The sequence below is a fragment of the Notamacropus eugenii genome, chromosome 1, assembly GCF_028372415.1.
Source record: "Notamacropus eugenii isolate mMacEug1 chromosome 1, mMacEug1.pri_v2, whole genome shotgun sequence".
NCBI lineage: Eukaryota > Metazoa > Chordata > Mammalia > Diprotodontia > Macropodidae > Notamacropus > Notamacropus eugenii.
In genome coordinates, this window is record NC_092872.1 from 462,885,972 (window position 1) to 462,905,468 (window position 19,497).

General features: G+C 39.3%; 1 protein-coding gene across 2 annotated transcripts in view; it reads right to left on the reverse strand.

The window, feature by feature from the left end:
* Positions 1 to 746: 746 nt before the first annotated feature.
* Positions 747 to 19,497, reverse strand: part of ABCC11 (ATP binding cassette subfamily C member 11) — a 71,118-nt gene continuing 52,367 nt past the window's right edge. For both annotated transcript variants that reach the window (XM_072632142.1, XM_072632141.1), the window contains exons 22-30: positions 15,686 to 15,823; positions 13,337 to 13,523; positions 7,758 to 7,847; positions 6,976 to 7,165; positions 6,120 to 6,279; positions 5,625 to 5,703; positions 5,241 to 5,354; positions 1,494 to 1,658; positions 747 to 1,184 (exon numbers count right to left, since the gene is read on the reverse strand). In XM_072632142.1, coding sequence (XP_072488243.1) covers positions 1,098 to 1,184; positions 1,494 to 1,658; positions 5,241 to 5,354; positions 5,625 to 5,703; positions 6,120 to 6,279; positions 6,976 to 7,165; positions 7,758 to 7,847; positions 13,337 to 13,523; positions 15,686 to 15,823 — 1,210 coding nt within the window. In that variant the 3' untranslated portion in view covers positions 747 to 1,097. The remainder of the gene's footprint in view (positions 1,185 to 1,493; positions 1,659 to 5,240; positions 5,355 to 5,624; positions 5,704 to 6,119; positions 6,280 to 6,975; positions 7,166 to 7,757; positions 7,848 to 13,336; positions 13,524 to 15,685; positions 15,824 to 19,497) is intronic.

Consider the following 19,497-nt stretch of genomic DNA (forward strand, 5'->3'; position numbering starts at 1 on the left):
TTGCACTCAGGTCTTTCTGAATCTATTAGAGAATCTCTCTCTCTCTCTCTCTCTCTCTCTCTCTCTCTCTCTCTCTCTCCCTCTCTCTCTCTCTCTGTTTCTCCTTTCTTGTGGTTTTCCCCTTTGGTTCTTCTTTACAATATGACTAATGTGGAAATATGTTTAATACGATGGTACATGTATAGCCTATTTCATATTGCACCCCATCTTAAGGAGATTGCAGCAGAGGGAAGGGCAGAAAATTTAGAACTCAAAATGTTATTGAAGTGAATGTTGAAAACTGAAAACAAATAAATAAAATTAAATTTTAAAAGTAATTAGAGACTAAATTACTCAATTCTAAAGAATTTTTAGGTCAGAGATAATTAAACAGTGAGACGATACCAGCATTTTAAGGATATGACCAAAGCCTCTCTTAGGCAATAGCTAACCACAATTTCAGAAGATTGATGATGAAACATCCCACCTCATCTGACAGAGTAGTGCTGGACTCAAGTTGCAGAATGAGGTGTTCATTTTTAGACATGAACGATGTGAAAATTTGTGTGCTTCACTGTGTCTATTTGTTACAGGGTTTTTTTTTTTCTTTTTCCTTCAACTTTTGGAAAGGGCCAGGAAGTTGAGTTGAAAGGGTGATAGAATTTCCTTCTCTTTCCTCTTACCCCCCATCCATACACACACACGTAGACAAGAAATGAGAAGACAAGAGAAAGAAGCCCAGAAGGAATTATAGATTGGCAGGCAACTTGAAAGTTACATCTTGTTTATTGTATGCTTAAAAAGAAAAGCAAACTCTACATAATAGAGATTCATTTTCATGTACAATCCTTTCCCTTTCCATATCATATATGGAAATGCTAATTTGTTCGGTGTTTGTTAAGTAAATTTTTTCAAATGGAGAGAATAAAACGACCATCCTGCTCTAAGGAGATCTTCAAATGCTGACATGGGTTGGATCTCTGGATGAACTGAATTCATCAAAGTACCTATAGCAATATCTCCGTGTGGACTTGAGAGTTTCACAACCCAGTGACTAAGCTGGTCCAATCTCTGTCCTCCAGATCCACCTGGAGTTGTCCCATACACCACTGCTCTAATTACGTTTTATTTGCTGCTGCCAGCAAAGCTGAAAATGCTGAATCAGATCTCTGTTGTAAGACTTCAGGTTTGTCATACTCCAACACCTAGAAAATAGGAAGTTGAAAAAAAAATAGTGAGTAGGGAAGAACGTTGAATTGGCCGTCAGGAAACATTGGTTCAAGTCCTGACCCTGCCACTAATTCACTGTGTTACCTCAGCGTTCCTTGTTAAATGCCTCAGTTTCCCCATCTTTAAAATGGGGGCTAATTTTTAAGATTCTTCCTAATGTTAATATTCTAAAAGGTTGAGTAGCTTGGAGAGCTACCATGGCTTATCTTGAAAGGGAAGGAGAAATCCTTTTGCCCTAGAATGAATCCTGCCCTCTCTTCTTGGTCCCAGGAAGTTCTTTATACCCTTCCATTGTCCATGACTAGGATGCGGTCACAGTCCAGGACAGTTGTGATGCGATGTGCAATGATCAGCACTGTACAATCACGGAACGCTTCTCGAATTGTGTGCTGGATCAGGGCATCAGTGTCCACATCAATGGAGGCAGTAGCTTCATCTATTAATATGATCTGGTAACAGAAATAGAAGATATACTTAGAACCCAGACACAGGGGAGGAAAAGAGAATGAGCATTTAGTAAGTACTTTTTATGTGCCAGGCACTGTGCTAATATTACCTCATTTGATCCTCCTAACAACCCTAGATGACAGGTGCTATAAAAAGGCTAAATGATACTCCCAGGGTTACACAACTAGTAAGTGTCTGAGGCTAGGTCTGAACTCAAGTCTATCAAATCCAGGCCCAGTGCCCTATCAAATGCAGCACCTAGAGCTAACTATATATAGTCAGAAAGCAAAACCCTTGGGATTTAAAATGTCCCCAGAGCAAGCTTCCTTCTTTTTTACTTATCCAAAATAATTTAAAAGGAAAAATTTAGGCTATCCCTCTGCAAATAAATTATCATATTAAATTTTTGCTCTAAAATCTTCATTAGTTCCTTATTGCCTACTAAACAAAATTCAAATTCTTCTATCTGGCATTCAAAGATAACAAAACCTGGCATCACTCTACATTTCCAATTTTATTTTATATTACCCTCCTCCATGTACTTTATAATCCAACCTAACTTGAATATTTTTGTCCCCTGAATACTCCCTATATTTTCCTTCTTCTGTGTTTTTGGTCACTGTATCCAATGGGATATGAAAAGGGAGAAGGTGCTCCCTTCTCCACTTGGCCTATTGACTCATCCAACTTTGAAGCCAAACTAAATGTCATTCTTTTTAAATTTTCCCTGAAACTGCCTATCAGCAATGACCTTTCTCCCTAACATTTTCTACCTTAAACAAAAAAGTGAATATGTTAAAGGTGAATTATCCATATCTAATGTACTGGTTCTATAACAGCATATGGAGAATAAGGTCATGGACTGTAAAAAAAAAAAAAAAAAAAAAGGTATACGTGTGGGTTTGTTGAGAGGGGATAGTTCCTACTGTGCTTTGGGTCATAACTAATAGTATATTAGTTGTATACTACATATATTAAGGATGTAATAATCTCTACCTTCCAGATGAGAAAAGTATTAAGAAAGAGTTTTGGGGGGAAATGTATAATATGAAAAATTCAAAGGATTATTATTATTGAGAGGCAGAGTAGTATAGTGGATGGAGGTCTGGTCTTGGAGCTAGGATGACCTGGGTTCAAGTACTATTTCTGACAGATATGAACTGTATTGCCTTTGGTTTGGTCACTTAATATCAGTGTCCCCACAAAATGTCTTAAACCATAAATTAAAGTAGACTTGCTCATCTCCATTGGTGAAGTGAGTTTCCACACCAGCCCTGTTACTGATGAAACCATAGCTGATGAAACAATCCCAAATTAATTACTGTTATTATTATTGGCAAATCATGCATATTAACATTTCTATATATAGATTGGAGAACTCGGACAGATTAAGCAAGTGTGATCAAATAAGAAAAAAGGCAGATACATGGATGAAAATGCTTGTTTAACTTTTTAAGTTAAAGTGTCAAAGACACTTAAAAAGTTGGAAAGTGAATATATTTTCAGAAAGCAGCCAGCTCTTTCATCTCCTAATGACAATGCTTTTTTGAAAACAAAAATTTTAACTAACAAGAGTCAGCCTTCTCTTCCTCCTTCCAACAAAATTATAAAGAAAAACAAAATGTCCCTTTCAAACATTATAATCAAGCAAAACAAATTCTCACATTGGCCAAGTCCAAAAAAAAAATCACAATCTGTACTCTGAATCCATCATCTCTCTATGGAGATCAGTAGTCGGTTTCATCATTAGTCCTCTGGAATCATGATTAGTCATTACGTTGATCAGAGTTCCCAAGTCTTTCAAAGTTGTTTGTTTTTATAATATTGCTATTTAAAAATTGTTCTGTTTCTGCACACTTCTCTCTAAATCACTTCATACAAGTCTTCCCAAGTTTCTCTGAAATCATCCCTTTTGTCATTTCCTACAGCACAACAGTATTCCATCACATTTATATGCCACAGCTGGTTCCACCCTTGCCTAATTATTGATGGGCGTCCCTTCAGTTTCCACAAAAAGAATTCCTAGAAACATTTTCATACATCCTTAGGAAGGGTTTGTTTTGCTAACCTACCCTCCTTCTTAGTCCCTTCCTTTTGTTCTCCCCTTTCCTTCTTATTTCCTTGCTGAGTGAAATATCTTTCTGTGTATCCAGTTGTGCACATGTATTCTTCCTTACTTCCAGTTAGATGAGAGTAAGTTTCAATTGTTGCACCTCACCCTCACCCTCTTCTCCTTGTTTGTATAAACTTCTATTTGCATGTCCCAATTATGTGAGGTCATTTTTCCCATCCTTTTCTCCCTTTTTTCTCCCTGATGTATAGTTTTTTCCCTTTCTTATCTTCTTTTGAGACAATAAAAAACCTATCCTAGGTCCTCTGTCTAATTAGACTCCTGCTGTGACCCCTTATGATGACTGGGTTCTGAAGGGGCTCATGTACCATCTCCCCACATTATAATATAAACTGTTTATCCTTGTTTAGTCCCTTATGATTATTTGCTCATGGTACCTTTTTTTTTAATGTTTTTCTTGACTCCTGTGTTTGCGTTTCAAAGTTTCTGTGTGGCACTGGTCTTTTCATCATAAATGCTTGGACGCTTTCCACTTGATTAGAGTTTCATACTTTTTCCCTGATAGGATTATATTCAGTTTTGCTGGATACGTTATTCTTGACTGTAAACTCGTATTCTTTGCCTTTTGGATTATGATATTTCAAATTCTTTGCTCCTTGATAGTGGTGGCTACTAAATCATGTGTTATCCTGCCTGTAGCTCCTTGGTATTTAAATTCTTTCTTTCTGGTTGTTTGCAAAACACTTTCTTTGACCTAGAAGCTCTGGATTTTTGGCTCTAATGTTCCTGGGAGTTTTCATTTGGGGGTGTATTTAAGGAGATAGCTAGTGGATTCTGTTTCTACTTTGCCCTCTGATTCTAAGAGACCTGGGCAGTTTTCTTTTGTGGTTTCTTGAAATATGTCTAGGCTCTTTGTTTGTTTGTTTGCTTGCTTTGGTTATTGCTTTCAGGCAGATCAATGATGCTTAAATTATTCCACATAGTTCGGTTATTTATACTATAAGATATCTCATATTTTCTTCCATTTTTTTCAGTCTCGTAGTCATTATCTTTTTCTCATTTTCCATTCCCATTTTCAGGGAGTTTGTTAATTGGGTAAGGCTTCATGTGCCAAGCTGTTAATTCCCTTTCAGATCATTTCTTCATATCTTTTATTTGTCTTCCCTTTTTTCTGTAGTGTTCTCAGTTAATTTATAAAAAATTATCTGGTTTTGCTTTTTTGTTTTCTAATTAGGACTCAGTCTGATACATTTACTAAATACTTCCTGATACTTCACCATCTTGACTCCACTTACTACAGGCAATTTGGAGTATCTATTCCAGAGTGCTAGATTTGTTGTCAAAGAGTTGAGATTTGAATCTGCCATTAACATAGATCATATGGGCAAGTTACTTAATCTTCATGGGTTTTAGTTTTCTCAACTGTAAAATTAAGGGGGGTGGAGTAGATGACCTCAAGGGTCCTTTCTAGCTCTAGGTATCAACCTATGGTCGTTCTTTGCTCCTTCCTTACCTTGGAATTGCGCAGGAGGGCTCTAGCTATGCAAAGAAGTTGCCTTTCCCCGACAGAGAAGTTTCCACCATTTTCCACAACTTTAGCTAGCAGTTTTTCTGGGAATTTTGAAATCTGCCACACAAAGATACAAGTGTTACTCTGAGGACCACCCCCAGAAAGAGAGGCAGAAGTAGACTCTGCCTCATCTAGCCTTTATTTACACATTCACTGCCATCTAGACATGGTTTGGCTTATCCTTAAGGAGTCTTCCAGAAAGGCAATGTAAATCAGACAATAGCAATGCCTGTCAAGTCTTCCAAAGAAGAGCAGCCCATTTGTTTCAGATACACATACACACACACGCACACACACACACACATATTGGTGTTTGCAGTTACTCACTGTCTTAGTCAGGCATGTTCTTTCCAATGCTTGCCAGATATGCTCATCAGTATAATTTTCAAAGGGGTCTAAGTTGAACCTGCCACACAACAAGGAGATACTTTTTGAACAATATCAATGAAGCATGTTAAGGAAAGCCAGGCAGAAGATGTAGGATCACTTATCTCAAATGTGGTTCATTTGTTCATTTGCCTTATGCAATACTGTAGACATTCTCCTGAGGGAAGTTCACATAATGCAGTAGAAACAGAACTGGACTGAGAAACCTGGCTTCTGGACCTGGCTTCACCTTTTCTGGAATATATTTCCTCCTTGGTAGATGTTTTCTGTGATGGTACACTCTAAGGCCTAGTAGAATGAGAACCTTTTTGCTTTTGTATCTCCAGTCCCCAGCACTGTGTTTGGCACTAGTGGGTGCTAAATAAATGCTTGCTAAATTAAACCAAAATCCAGTTCTGATATGCCAGGAGTGGGTGAGCATGAAGCAGTTCTTGCCTTATGGTGCCCGATAACAAGACAGGATCTTGAGGGATGATTGACAGCTTGGACCGCAGATCCTCTAAGCCAAGGCTACTGATGTCGATGTCGTCAATGAAGATACTGCCAGCGGCAGGCTCTGCCAGCCGGAATAAAGCCACTGCCAAAGAGGACTTTCCTGTAGGAGCGAAGAGTACAGTAATATTGTTACTGCTTCATGTTGAAGGCCTTCATTGGCCCATGTTGGAAGCCCAAGCCCACACAGTGAGCTTGATAGCCAACTCCACAGGGAAACCTTAACTACTGAACTACCCACTTCATTTGTAGTCACTAGAGTACAAGAACTGATTGTTTCATTAGAGCTGTACTAGCCCAGAGTTTTGATCCAACAGTTAATTCGGTTTGAAAAAGAACTATTAACCACCTACAGAGTATGTGATACTGTTATAAACATGGGTTGAGAGTGGAAATTTAAATAAGGCAGGGGCCCTGCCTTTGTGGCATTTAAAGTGTAGCAGGGTAGTAAGTATTTAGTCAAGAAGTAAAAACAGCATGACCCATACTGTGGAAAACACTGCACTGAGAGGGAGAAGACCTGAATTCTGGTCCTGGCTCTGCTAGTCACAAGCCATGTGACCTTGGTCATGTAATATCACCTTTCTGGCCCTCATTCTCCTCCTCTGCAAAAGGAGGGGGCTGGACAAAAGGCTTTTTCAAATCTGTTTCATCTCTCATGTTCTGTAATTCTATAGAATAAGGAGAGAAAGTAAGAAGAAATAACCAAGGAGGGTCCAGCAGATGCTGACTTTTACCCCTCCACTATCTGTGGATTCACAAAGGGCATAGGGAAAGAGGTAGCTGGGGATTCCCTCACCAGAACCTGTTCTTCCCACGATGCCCACCACTTCTTGGCTGTGAAAGGTCAGGTTGATGTCATTGAGAACTATTGGTGTATTATCTCTGTATCTCATCTGATAATTCTTGAAGGTTATTTGCCCTTGCTGTGGCCAACCTGGGGGGCAGCTCACCCCTTCGATGTGTAAAGGGAACTCAGGAACAGACAGCTTTATTTTTTAAAAGAAAAAGAAAGTGATTATTATAACCCCCTTCTCCCTATCCCAGGGGTGGTAGCCCCTGGTCAACTGCTATAAGATGTGATTTAGGAGGTGCTAAAAGATTCCTCTGCACCCCCCACCAATATTTCCCATAACAGCCAGAAATATCCACAAGTAAAAATTATTGATTATGACCTGCTGGAGATATATATGCATTTTGACTGGCTGAAGGTGCGATAATTACCTGAAAGGATAACACAGTAGCTTATTAGAATAGATCTACTTTCTTAGATTTTAAGCCATCAATACCCATAACCTCCTTGCAGTTAGTGAGGTCCTGAGAGAATAGTATTCAGAATGGGTTAGTTCAGGTGAGGGGGTGGGGACACAGAAAGGAGACTAAATGAAAATCTTTAGAACTGTAGGAGCCCCTGGAATTCTGGGAGCATTATATACAGGACACTGGGAAGGGGAAGGTGGGAGCAAGTAAAGCTGGTGAAGTACTAAGACTACTTTTACCTCCTTTTATAAATAAATGCTAATTGACAGACTGACTTTTTAAAAAGATCACGTAGTAGTTCTCTACGTTGAATCCTCCTACCTTCATGTACTGGAGTATCCTCTCTGCAGAAGTAAACCTGGCCTCTGTTTCTGAAGCCAATCTGGCACAAGCCTGAAAATTTGCAGCCAACTAGAATCAAGAAGAAATGCCGTACTGTAAGTATAAGTCCTGCTCTATTCTACACAGATCTGGATGGAATACTCTACCACTCTGCATTCCTAAGGGAGAATCATAGGATTTCAGAGGCGGAAGGGGTTGAGAAACCATCTTTTCCAATTCACTCATTTTACAGATTAAAAAAAAAAATGTAACCTCAAGAGGATGGTGACTTGCCCAAGAATGCATAGGAAATAAAAAGCACAATTGAGATTCAAATATTCTTTTCATTTTTTTCTTATTAAATTAAGGTCCCCAGATTAAAGGGGAGTAGAAGACTTCATGGCAGAGACGGAGCTGGGCTTTGAAGGCTAGATAAGAGAGGAAGAAGGTTTGACAGCCTCCTCCAGAATGAGTGGGAGACTCAGGATCATGGAAACTGTTTCGGAATAGCAGGGAGCTCAGGTCAGATGATGTGGGAAACAACACAAGATTTATGGGAGGAGGTTTCTATATGCACATTATGTAGACCGGCATGTGTGTACTTATGAATGTGTGCATCCTGAACGTGTAGACATGGGTAGGTATATACAGTGTATGCACACTTGTGTGGTCATGAGTATGGAGCATGTGAATATCAGTTTCTCTAGTGTCTATATATTAGTGTGTGTTCCATCTCTATGGTGCCTGTTCTGTGCATGCTCTAAAGCTGATAGGCCTGCAAGCATGGACCAGGGTGGAACAGGAATATGTGAGGACACTGAGTTCTTTTACCTCTAAGAGTATAATAGATTTCAGAGAAAACAGACTCCAAGACAACTAGAGAAAAAGCACCCCATATCTTAGAGAACAGTTAATGAATTACCTCTCAAGGGAAGAGGCAACTTTGTAGTTCCTGGGACAAGCCAGAGTGCTCAGCTCTATCCTCAATGGACTCCTAATTGGGAAGAGTGTTTCTTGAAAAGAGAGGGGAAAAAGCCCTCTTTCTTAGAGCTGAGAGACTTTCTTATCTCTTCTTTGGGAATCCTCCTCTCCTGAGTTGAAACTATGCCCTTATTGGGGCACTGTGTGCAGTTCATATAGGAGAAATATTGTCTCTAAGATCTAAGCAGTTCTCTTTACCTATCGGCTGCAGGGAAGGTTGTTGTTCAGTTGTGTCCAATGCTTCCTGACCACATGAACGATAGCGCACCAGTACTATCCATGAGGTTTTCTTAGCAAAGATACTAGAGTATTTTACCATCTCCAGTGGATTAAGGCAAACAGAAAAGATTTTGAGCTGCAAGCATAGGAGTTTCCTTACCTAGGTGTTCCCTCTACCAGTGAAGTCACAGGTCTCTTTACTATCCCTATCCTATTGACAGGTGTTAGGAGGGAGATCTTGTTATCATATCCTCCATACACACCCCAGGAGGACATCCAGAGGATGGTGACCAGGATGGAGAAAAAACTGAAGACCATGCCATAAAGAACTGGAGATGTCTGGAAAAGGGAAGACTTAGCAAGGATACAGGCCCTGTCTTCAAGTATTTGAAGAGCTGTCATGTGGAAGAAGATCTGACTTGGACAGCTTGGCCTCTGGGGACAGGATCAGGAAAAATGGGGGAAAGTAGTAGAATCGTGAGGATATTTTGGCTTAATATAAGAAAAAAATTTCCTAATGATTAGTACTATTCAAAAGAAGAATAAGTTCCTGTTGACTGAAGTCCCATGCTCCCAGGCCTATCATGATACATGCATGACATACATGACCATTTTTTAAGGATGTCATAGAGAGGGGATTCCTGCTCAGGTAACCTCTAAAGGCCCTTCCTTCACTAAGATTTTTTGAATCTGTGTATTAATTGTATAAGTGCTGAAGTAGATAAGCATGAGATCTGGAGTCAGAGACCTGAGTTCAAATCCTGTCTCAGACATTTACTAGTTATGAACCTGGGTATATCACTTAACCTCTTTCTGCCTTAGTTTTCTCACCTACAAAATGGGGATAATAACATCACCTACCTCTCAGAATTGTTGTAAAATTAAAATGAGATAATATTTGTAGAACATTTTGCAGACTTTAATGCACTACAAAACTAATATCAAAAAGGCCCAGATAAATCAGAATAAGATCAGTGTGGGAAACTGGGAACTAAAACAAAGAAGAGTTAGCATTATGTAGCATTTTAGAGAAAACACGACACTATGGGACAGGATCTCAGTCTTTCTGCGTGTCCTCTGCTGGCTCATTGTCCATACCATTCCCCTTAATCTTGGGTGTACTCCTAGGCTCTGCCAGGACTATCTCCTCTCTTTTTATACTTTCTCACTTGGTGACTCCATAAGCTCCCAGCTGTTCAATTACCATCTCTGTGCAGATGACTCCCAGATCTGTACATGTTGTTCAGTCTCTTCCAAGCTTCAGTCCTACATCACCAGTTGCTGATTAGACCTTTCCAATTGTATGTCCCATAGACATCAAACTCAAAAGAACTCATAATCTTCCTCTCCTCTTATGCCCCTATTAACCTATTCTTTTTACCACACTTCCCTCTCTCTATTGTTGTATCTTCCATTAGAATGTAAGCAGACAAGGACTGTTTGTCATTTTTTGTCTTTCTATCCCTCACACCAGCACAGTGCCTGGCAGGCAGCAATAGCTTACTAAACAAATGTTGTTTGATAGATAAGGAGAATGCTAGAGATAGAGTTTAAATCATTTTTAGCAAAGCATTAACAAATTTAAGAGAGTATAAAATAGTCTTTTATGTTCTCCTTCCAGGCAAGGTAGAGAGATGTAGACTAGCCAGTAATATAGTATAGCTGAATGAATGGACCCAAAGAGATGTCATCAATGGGTTTCATATCAGCTTGGAAAGAAGTTTCTGTCTTCTGTTCTTGGTTCTTTGCTATTTAACATTTTTATCAATGATGTTGTGTTTATGAAATTTATAGTTCTAGACTTATACTTTTAATAAACTGGATTCAGATACTAGCTGACAAGATCTAGGTGACTTTAGACAAGTCACTTAACCTCTCTTGGACTCAGTTTCTCATTTGTAAAATGAAGGGATTGAACCACATAGAATTTGAGGTCCTTTCCAGGTCTAAATCTATGATCTAATGAGCCCTCTTATCTAAAAAGATAAAATTTAAAAGTGAAAAATACATAATGGGAAAGGGTCCTACATGTACAAAGATATTTATAGCAGCACTCTTTGTAGTTGCCAAAAACTGGAACTCAAGGGGATGCCCATCAATTGGGGAATGGCTGAATAAATTATGGTATATGAATGTAATGGAGTACTATTATGCCATAAGAAATGATGAACAGGAAGACTTCAGAGAGGCCTGGAAGGACTTATATGATCTGATGCTGAGTGAAAGGAACAGAACCAGGAGAACTTTGTGCACAGCAACAACCACAGTGTGTGAGAGTTTTTTCTGGTAGACTTGGAATTTTGTAATAACGCAAGAACTTATTAAAAAAAAATCCCAGTGGTGGTTTTCTAAGGCAAAATGCCATCCACACTCAGAGAAAGAAATATGGAAGTCATTCGCAGAATGTAGCAGATCATGTTTGTGTGTGTGTGTTTTTGTGTATCATGTTTTGATTTGTTATATGATTTCTTCCATTTATTTTAGTTCGACTACATAGCATGACAATAGTGAAAATGTACTCAATAGGAAAGTATATGTAGAACCTATACAGAATTGTATGCGGTCGTGGGGAGGGAGGGGGGTAGTGGGGGGCAGGTGTGGGGGGATAAAATCTTAATTTTATGGCAGTGATTGTAAAACATTAAAAAATAATAATAATAAAATAAAATTTTAAAAAATAATTTAAAAAAAACTGTGCTTACCAAAAAAAAAAAAAAAGTGAAAAATATAAAATCTTACACTTGGGTTCAAAACTCCAACTTCATATGGAGAAGTATGGCTCTACAGAAATTCATCTGAAAAAAAGTTTGGGGGATTTAGCTAGACTGCAAGCTCAGTGTGATATGGCAGACAAAAACGTCAATATAATCTTACACTAAATGAAGAGAGGTCACATCCAGAAGTAGGAAGGCAATAGACCATCTACTCTGCCCTTGGTCAGACTGTGAAGAATCTTAGGTGTCACATTTTAGAAAGGTCATTAATAAGCTTTAGAGAATACAAGGGAGGTGGAGGGAGGTTGCAACCAGGAAAGTAAATCCTTTGAATCCTGCCCTAGGAGTATTATTTGAAGGAGTTGTGTTTGTTTAACCTGGATAAGACTTGAGCAGAAGGAACATTTTTAGCAGATTGGGAATGCAAAAGAGGAGACTGCTTCAGATGCAGACTGAACTACATAACCACCAAGGTCCCTGCTAATGCTGAGATTTGGCAATTCTTGAAACAACTTAGGGTGCTTCTTTTTCTCCAGACTGGTAGTTCTTTATATAGTCATAGCCTCATTTCTCTATTTAGAGAAGGAAAATGCTGAAATTTGGCTGAAACAGCAGAAGACAGAATCCACAGCCACAATGTCAAGGCTATGACATTTCAGATGGATGATTACTAGTCTGTTTGTTATCAGTGTACAAACAGCAAGGAGCTTTAGATCCCCATCATTTTAATCATCAGAGTCCAGGACATCTGCTAAGGAATGTCATGGGAGCAGAGAGGCAGGGTTCTAGAACCTACCCTCCTGTCCACCACATAGAGTAAGCCATCACCATTGAGAATAACAAAAGAATCTGAGACAGGAGCCGTACTTCTGGACAGAGTTTAGAGGCAGAAGAAAGGTAGTGCCAGCTGCTTAAAGCAAGAACATTGATACATACATATCCACAGAACAAATGATTGCAGTAAATGAGAAGACTTTCTCAAACTTGAAGCTTTGTTACCTTTGTCGGCAATTGAACTCCAACCGCTTGACTATATGACTTTACCTCTCAGAACCCTCCTCATCATCATCCCCACCCCAGATATTATTGTAATTTGTGATTTTGTCCAAGGGCCGCTAGGTGGCAGGGTGGAGACAGTGCCGGCCTGGAGTCAGGAAAATTCATCTTCCTGAGTTCAAATCTGGCCTCAGATACTTTACTAGCTGTGTGACCCTGAGCAAGTCATTTGAATACTGCTTGCTTCAGTTTCTTTATCTGTAAAATGGTCTTGGGAAGGAAATGGGAAACCACCCCAGTATCTTTGCCAAGAAAACCCCATATAGGGTCACAAAGAGTTGGACATGACTGAAAAAAAATTAATTGAAGATTTTTGTCCCTGCTTCTGTTTAAGATGCTGCCTCATACCCCTGGCCCTTCAGTTCTACCAAACCATAGTTGCTTTACTGATCTTGACTTGATTATGTCCATACTACTTCAGCAGGAACTTTCTACCCTTGACTCTCTCCACAAGACCCCTTTCTACCCCAATACATACTAAGCCTCTTAAATCAGGAACGTGTCAATCAGTGCTATGGAACAAGCTAAATTCAAGTTCATAATGAGTCTCTATCCCAGGCATACATACCAGGAACAGAGCCAAGGAGAACAATGTACCACCAGGCTCACCTGCAGGACGTAGCTCATGGCCATGGCTTTATAGGAATAGCTTATAGAAGGAGGACTCAGAACCACAAACAAGGCCACTGCTAGGGTCATCAGGTTGGTTAGGAGCTCGAGTCTCAATGAAATCCAACGTGTTGCAGACACAAATAGCAATACATAGTTACAGTGGTTATCTGTGAGCCTTCTGAATCTAGAATGAGATAGAGATGTTGTGGGAGTGATGATCATGTAAATCAAACCATCTCAGCTCACAACTCACCCACTCCCACCTCTAAGGTTGTGAATACATCAAGTCCTCCCACTGCTGTCTGCCAAAGCACAGCCCTCCCCACCTCCAGCACACTGTTTGAGATACATCTCTTCCAAGAAGCCTTTTCAGAATAGCCATCCAGTCTTTAGGCATCTAAGCATTGACTTCACACTCATGTGTGTACAGTAAGCAAGCACTTTATTATCTGGCAGAGTTAAGCAACCAGATATTCTGGTTAGGGAGGCACATGGTATGGGAGAAAAATCACTGGTCTTGAAGTCAGGAGACTAAAACCTCAGGTTCCGAGTTTTAAAGGTGGAAAGGGTTTCAGAGTTCACCTAGTCCAACACTCATTTTAAAGATAAAGCAAGGTAAGTCAAAGGTCACCAAAGAAGCCATCTAATCTAACAACCCTCATTTATAAATGAGGAACTGCTGACACCTGAGAAAAACATGTGACTTACTAAAGGTAACACAGTTAATAAGCATCAAGAGTAGAATTTCTATCTGTCATCTGGCTACAGAATCAGTGCCATTTCCATTGTACCATGAGTTCAAGTTCCAGCTTTAGTCCCTCTTTGAGCCTCAGTTTGTTTATCTGTGAAATGGAGGTCAATAATGCCTGCATAGCTTAACTGTGCTTGTAAGGAAAATGTTTTGTAAACTTTAAAATGCTATATAAATGTATTTGTATTAATATCACCTAAGTATTGTGCTTGAGAAATATATATGTATACCACATACAGGTTACCTTTTTCCAGTGAATGAGAAAAAATATTTTTACCCTCTAACTACATTGAATATCTTTTCTTCTTTCTTCATTAATATGGGCAACAAGTATCATAATATTTAGGTATGTGGTTAATGCTGAATTCTGGTTTATAGACTGCCAGATAAAAGAACCACTAGGGTACCTTTGGATGTCTGGAATTGGGTATGAGTCCATTCTTTTGTTTCTCTGTTTTATATTCTCTTTAACATCCTCACGAGACTAAAGTCAAGAGTTTTTCAACAGCCCTACAACACCCAACATACCTCTGCATATAGTGGATATTCATTCAGTAATTATAACCAACCTACGAAGGAATGGAAGTCCCAGGATTGGTAGAACTGAAATTTAGAGAGCAATGGCATAAAGTAGAAGGGCAGGCAGGCGCTAAGTCTATGGAAAAGAATGCTCTCATTTAGTGGAATGCCAGTCCCCATTCTTTTTATCAAAATTTGAGTACTTAATTGATACCCTGTTTTCTAATAATCAGAGTTGTATAACAATGAAATAGGCTGCCCCACGGAGTATTGAGCTCATCAACAGTGGAACTGTTCTACAAGAGGCTACAGGACCTTTTTCTGAGAGGTCATATAGGCAGAGTTCATATATCAAGGAAGGACTGGATGACTTCCGAGGTCCTTTCTAACTCTAAGAATCTGTGATTCTAGGGACAGATCAAAATGACACTTTTTAAACACTTAACAAGATTCCAGGTTTCATCATTATGGGATGATCCTTCACTGTTGCCACTAGCCCTCCTCCAGAAAATGTCTTCATGGGTTGTTATGACCAAAAATTTCATCCACTTCTAACCAACCCCTCCAATTGTGAGCCTCTCCAAATGTGGCAAGGATGATCCTCTGATGACAGACTCAGGTAAACACCAGGCCCTCTACCCAAAACTTTTCTAGCTCAAGAGAACCTGCCAGAACTTATGTTCTTCTGGCAGAGTCTTCAGGAATCCAGAGTCATATCTACACTATGGTAAAGCAGTAGAGGAGGTTTTCAGTAGAAGAAAAAAATTTTTTTATGATATGATATGATTGCATTGATAGAGAACTCTAGGTGAGGAATCCCACCCTCCCCTGACCACCACCAGTGTATATATCTGCTACTGAATCTTCAACAGTTGCCTAAGACACAAAGAGGTTGCATGACTTGTCTAGGGTCACACAGCTAACATGTACATAGGTGGGACTTGAACCCAAGTCAACCTGACTCTGAGACTGGCATTCTATCCAATATTAGTTCTGGAGAAAAGGCTATGTGTCTCTCTGCCATTTTTTCCCCACCTCTACTTCTCAGGCCCAGGAACAAATCTACATGGACTTACTCCTGGATGTAGTCGTTGGTTCTACCATAGACGTGTATTGAGCTCAGGCCTTGCAGAGAGGTAAGGATATGAGAAAAAAATGGAGATCTGCTATAGTTCTCTAGCCTCTTGATCACATTGATGGTTTTCTTGAAAGCCCTGAAGAATAAGAGGGATCAGTTATATACTTTTCTATACTTATGATGTTCCCAGCCATGCTCCTGGCTGGCTTGGTTGGCATTATGGAATCATAGCATTGTAGGGACAGTAGGTCCACTAGCATTCATCTCAGTCCAACCCTCTCATTCATTCGAACATTTATTGAGCACCCGTTATATGTAAATCACTGTGCCTCAATGCTGGAAAAGATTCATAGTTTAGATAAGACATAGTCCCTGTCCTCGTGATGTTCACAGTGTAGTAGGAGGTTAGAACACAATCATTGCTAACATACGTTATTTTAAGAAAGGTGCAAAAAGAAGAGAACCATGTGGTGTCAAAGGGAGATCATTATAACCAAAGCAATCCGAAAAAGCTTCCTGGAGTAAGAGGAATTTAAGTTGGTCTTTAAATGATAGGTTGGTTGAAAACCATGGTCAAAAAAAAGAGCCTAGACATCATATTCCAAGAAATTATCAAGGAAAACTGCCCTGATGTTCCAGATGCAGAGGGTAAAATAGAAATGGAAAGAATTCACTGATCACCTCCTGAAAACTCCTAGGAATACTGTAGCCAAATTTCAGAGTTCCAAACAGCCAGAAAGAAACAATTCAAGTGGAAATACAGTCAGAATAACACAGGATTTAGCAGCTTCTACACTAAGGAATCAAAGGGCTTGGAATATGATATTCCAGAGGTCAAAGGAGATAGGATTAAAACCAAGAATCACCTACTTAGCAAAACTGAGTATAATACTTTAGGGGAAAAAATGGAATTTCAACAAAATAGAGGACTTCCAAGCATTCTTGTTTGAAAAGACCAGAGCTAAATAGAAAACTTGACTTTCAAATACATGAATCAAAAGAAACATGAAAAGGTAAACAGGAAAGAGAAGCCTTAAGGAACTCATTAAAGTTGAACTGCTTACATTTCTACGTGGAAAGATGTTATTTGTAACTCATGAGACCTTTTTTCAGTATTAGGGTACTTAGAGGGAATATGTATATATATATATATATATATATATATATATATATATATATATATATATATATGTAGGTATGTATGGGTATGTATGTATGTGTATATTATATATGTGTAGGTATATATACATGGGTGTATGTGTGTATGTATGTATGTGTATATGTATGTGTATACACACACACACACACACACACACACACACACACACACACACCGCACAGGGTGAGCTGAATATGAAGAGAAAATACCTAAAAAAATAAAATTTACTGTTGAATGGAATATACTAGGAGTCAGAGAAAGGGAGAGGTAGAATGTAGCAAGTCATCTCACATAAAAGAGGGAAGAAAGAGCTTTTACAATGGAGAGGAAGAGGGAAGGAGATGAAAGGAAATAATTGAACCTTACTCTTATGGGATTTAGCTTAAGGAGAGAATAACATACACTCCATTGGATATGGAAATCTATTGTACCCTGCAGGAAGGCAAGGGGGAAGGGGATAGGAGAGGGAGGATGATAGAAGGGACAGTAAATTGGGTAAAGGGTTAATCAGAAGCAAACACTATTGTGGGAGGACAGGTCAAGGGAGAGAAAGGAATAAATGAAGAACAGGAAAGGATAGAGTTCAGAAATGTGATTAGTCTTTTACAACATAACTATTATGGAAGTGCTTTGCATTGTTACACATGTATGACCTATATTGAACTGCTTGTTTTCTCAATGAGGGTGGATGAAGAGGGATGGAGAGGATATGGAACTCAAAGCTTTAAGAATGAATGTTAAAAATTGTTTTAGCATGCAACTGGAAATTACGCTATACAGACAATGGAGTATAGGAATCTATCTTGCCCTACAGGAAAATAGAAAGGAAGGGGATGGAAGACAGGTGGGTAATAGAAGGGAGGACAGATTGGAGGAAAGGATGGATAGGGTGCATGCTCTCCTAAGGTGGGGGGTGGGGAGAGATGGGGAGAAAAATTTGAATTCAAATTCTTGTGGAAGTGAATGTGGAGAACTGAAAAATAAGTAAATTACATATTAAAAAATAAATGATAGGTAGGAATTCAAAAGGTGAAGAGAAAAACAGTATTCTAGGCATAAGGGAACAAATGAAAGAAAGGCACAGAGGCAAGAGGAGGGGAGGGTGTGTGCAAGAAGCAAAAAGTAACCCCGCATGGAAGGGATTGATGTGAGAGAAGGCAGATAGATTCTTTTCATTGATGATGATTTTGGTGGGTCTTAAATGTCAGGCAAAGGAATGGAGAGGCAAGATGGTGTGGTGGAAGGGGGCTGTGTATTTGGTATTAGAGGTCTTGTGCTTGAATTCCAGCTCTGCTACATATTTTCTCTATGACTTTGGGCAAGTACCTTTACCTCTGTTGAACTCAGCTTCCTCCTTTATAAAATAAGGGGTTTAAATGATCTCAGAAGCACCTTTTAGCTCTAAATTCTATGAAGTTGGTATTAAGATAGAATAAAGTAGGAAGGCACCGAAATTTGTTAAGCAGAAAAATGAGAAGAACCAATCTGTAAAAAGAAAGACAAGGAGAGGTGAGGGTTGAAGGTAGGATATCTAGTGGGACATTTGAATCTGGAACTCACAGAATAAAAATGGATTTGTAAGTCATCTGCATAGAAATATTAGCTAAAATCACAGAAGTGAATGAAATTGCCAAAAGCAAAAGCATAAAGGCAGAAAAAAGCCAAGGACAGACCCCTGAAGAGCATCCATATTAAAGAATCAGGGAAGGACAGGGCAGGAACAGTTAAAGAAGCAGGAGAGAGTGGCATTTCTGAAGCCAAGGAAGGAATGAAGTAGGAAATCAGTAGGAAGCAGTCAGAGGCTACAGAGGGAGAAAGGAGAATGAAGACAAAAAGAAAAATCATTTGATTTCATAGTTAAGAGATTACTGGCAGCCTCCAAAAGAGAAGGTCCTATAGAATAGTGAGGGTGGAAGTCCTATTTGCAAGAACCAAAGAGGGGAAGGGGATATAGTGAAGTAGAAGCAATGGACTTAAACAACTTTTTACAATAAATTTAGCAGTGAAGGGGAGGAGAGTAAGAGGCTGGTAAGGGGATGAGGTAGAAGAACAATATTTTTAAGGATTGGAGAGACCCGGACTTGCTTGTAGGCAAATAGAAAGGAGACACTGAAGAGGGAGATGGAAAATGGATGAGAGTAGGATGACTGTGGAAGCAAGGTCCTGGAATGGGTAGAAAATAATGGCACCAAGGGTACAAGTAGAGAGTTAACCAAGTTAACCAAGATACTTCTTTTACGACCAGAGGGGAAGAGAGGGTGGGTGATACTAATGCTGGTGATTCTTTATTGGAAGAATGAAAAAGAAGGAGGGCTGAGGAAGTTTCTGTCAGATGGCCCCAATCTTTTCATTAAACTAGAAGGTTAGCTTATCTGTTGTAAGGGTAGGAGGTGGAGGAGGAATTAAGACTGAAAGAAGAAAAGGAAAGGTTTAGAATAGATGCTGTTGAGCATGACATGAGCCAACAAGGATGGATTAAAAGAGCTTTCAAGAAGTAGTGAGGGCCCACATAGTGTTGTGCAATAAACTTGCAGTAGTTGAAGTCACTTGGTAATGAACTTTTTTCTAGTGATGCTTAGCAGCCCCAGGACCAGTGTAAGAAAAAGCAAATAGTGGAGATTTTACAGGGGAGGGTAATATGATTTGCACAT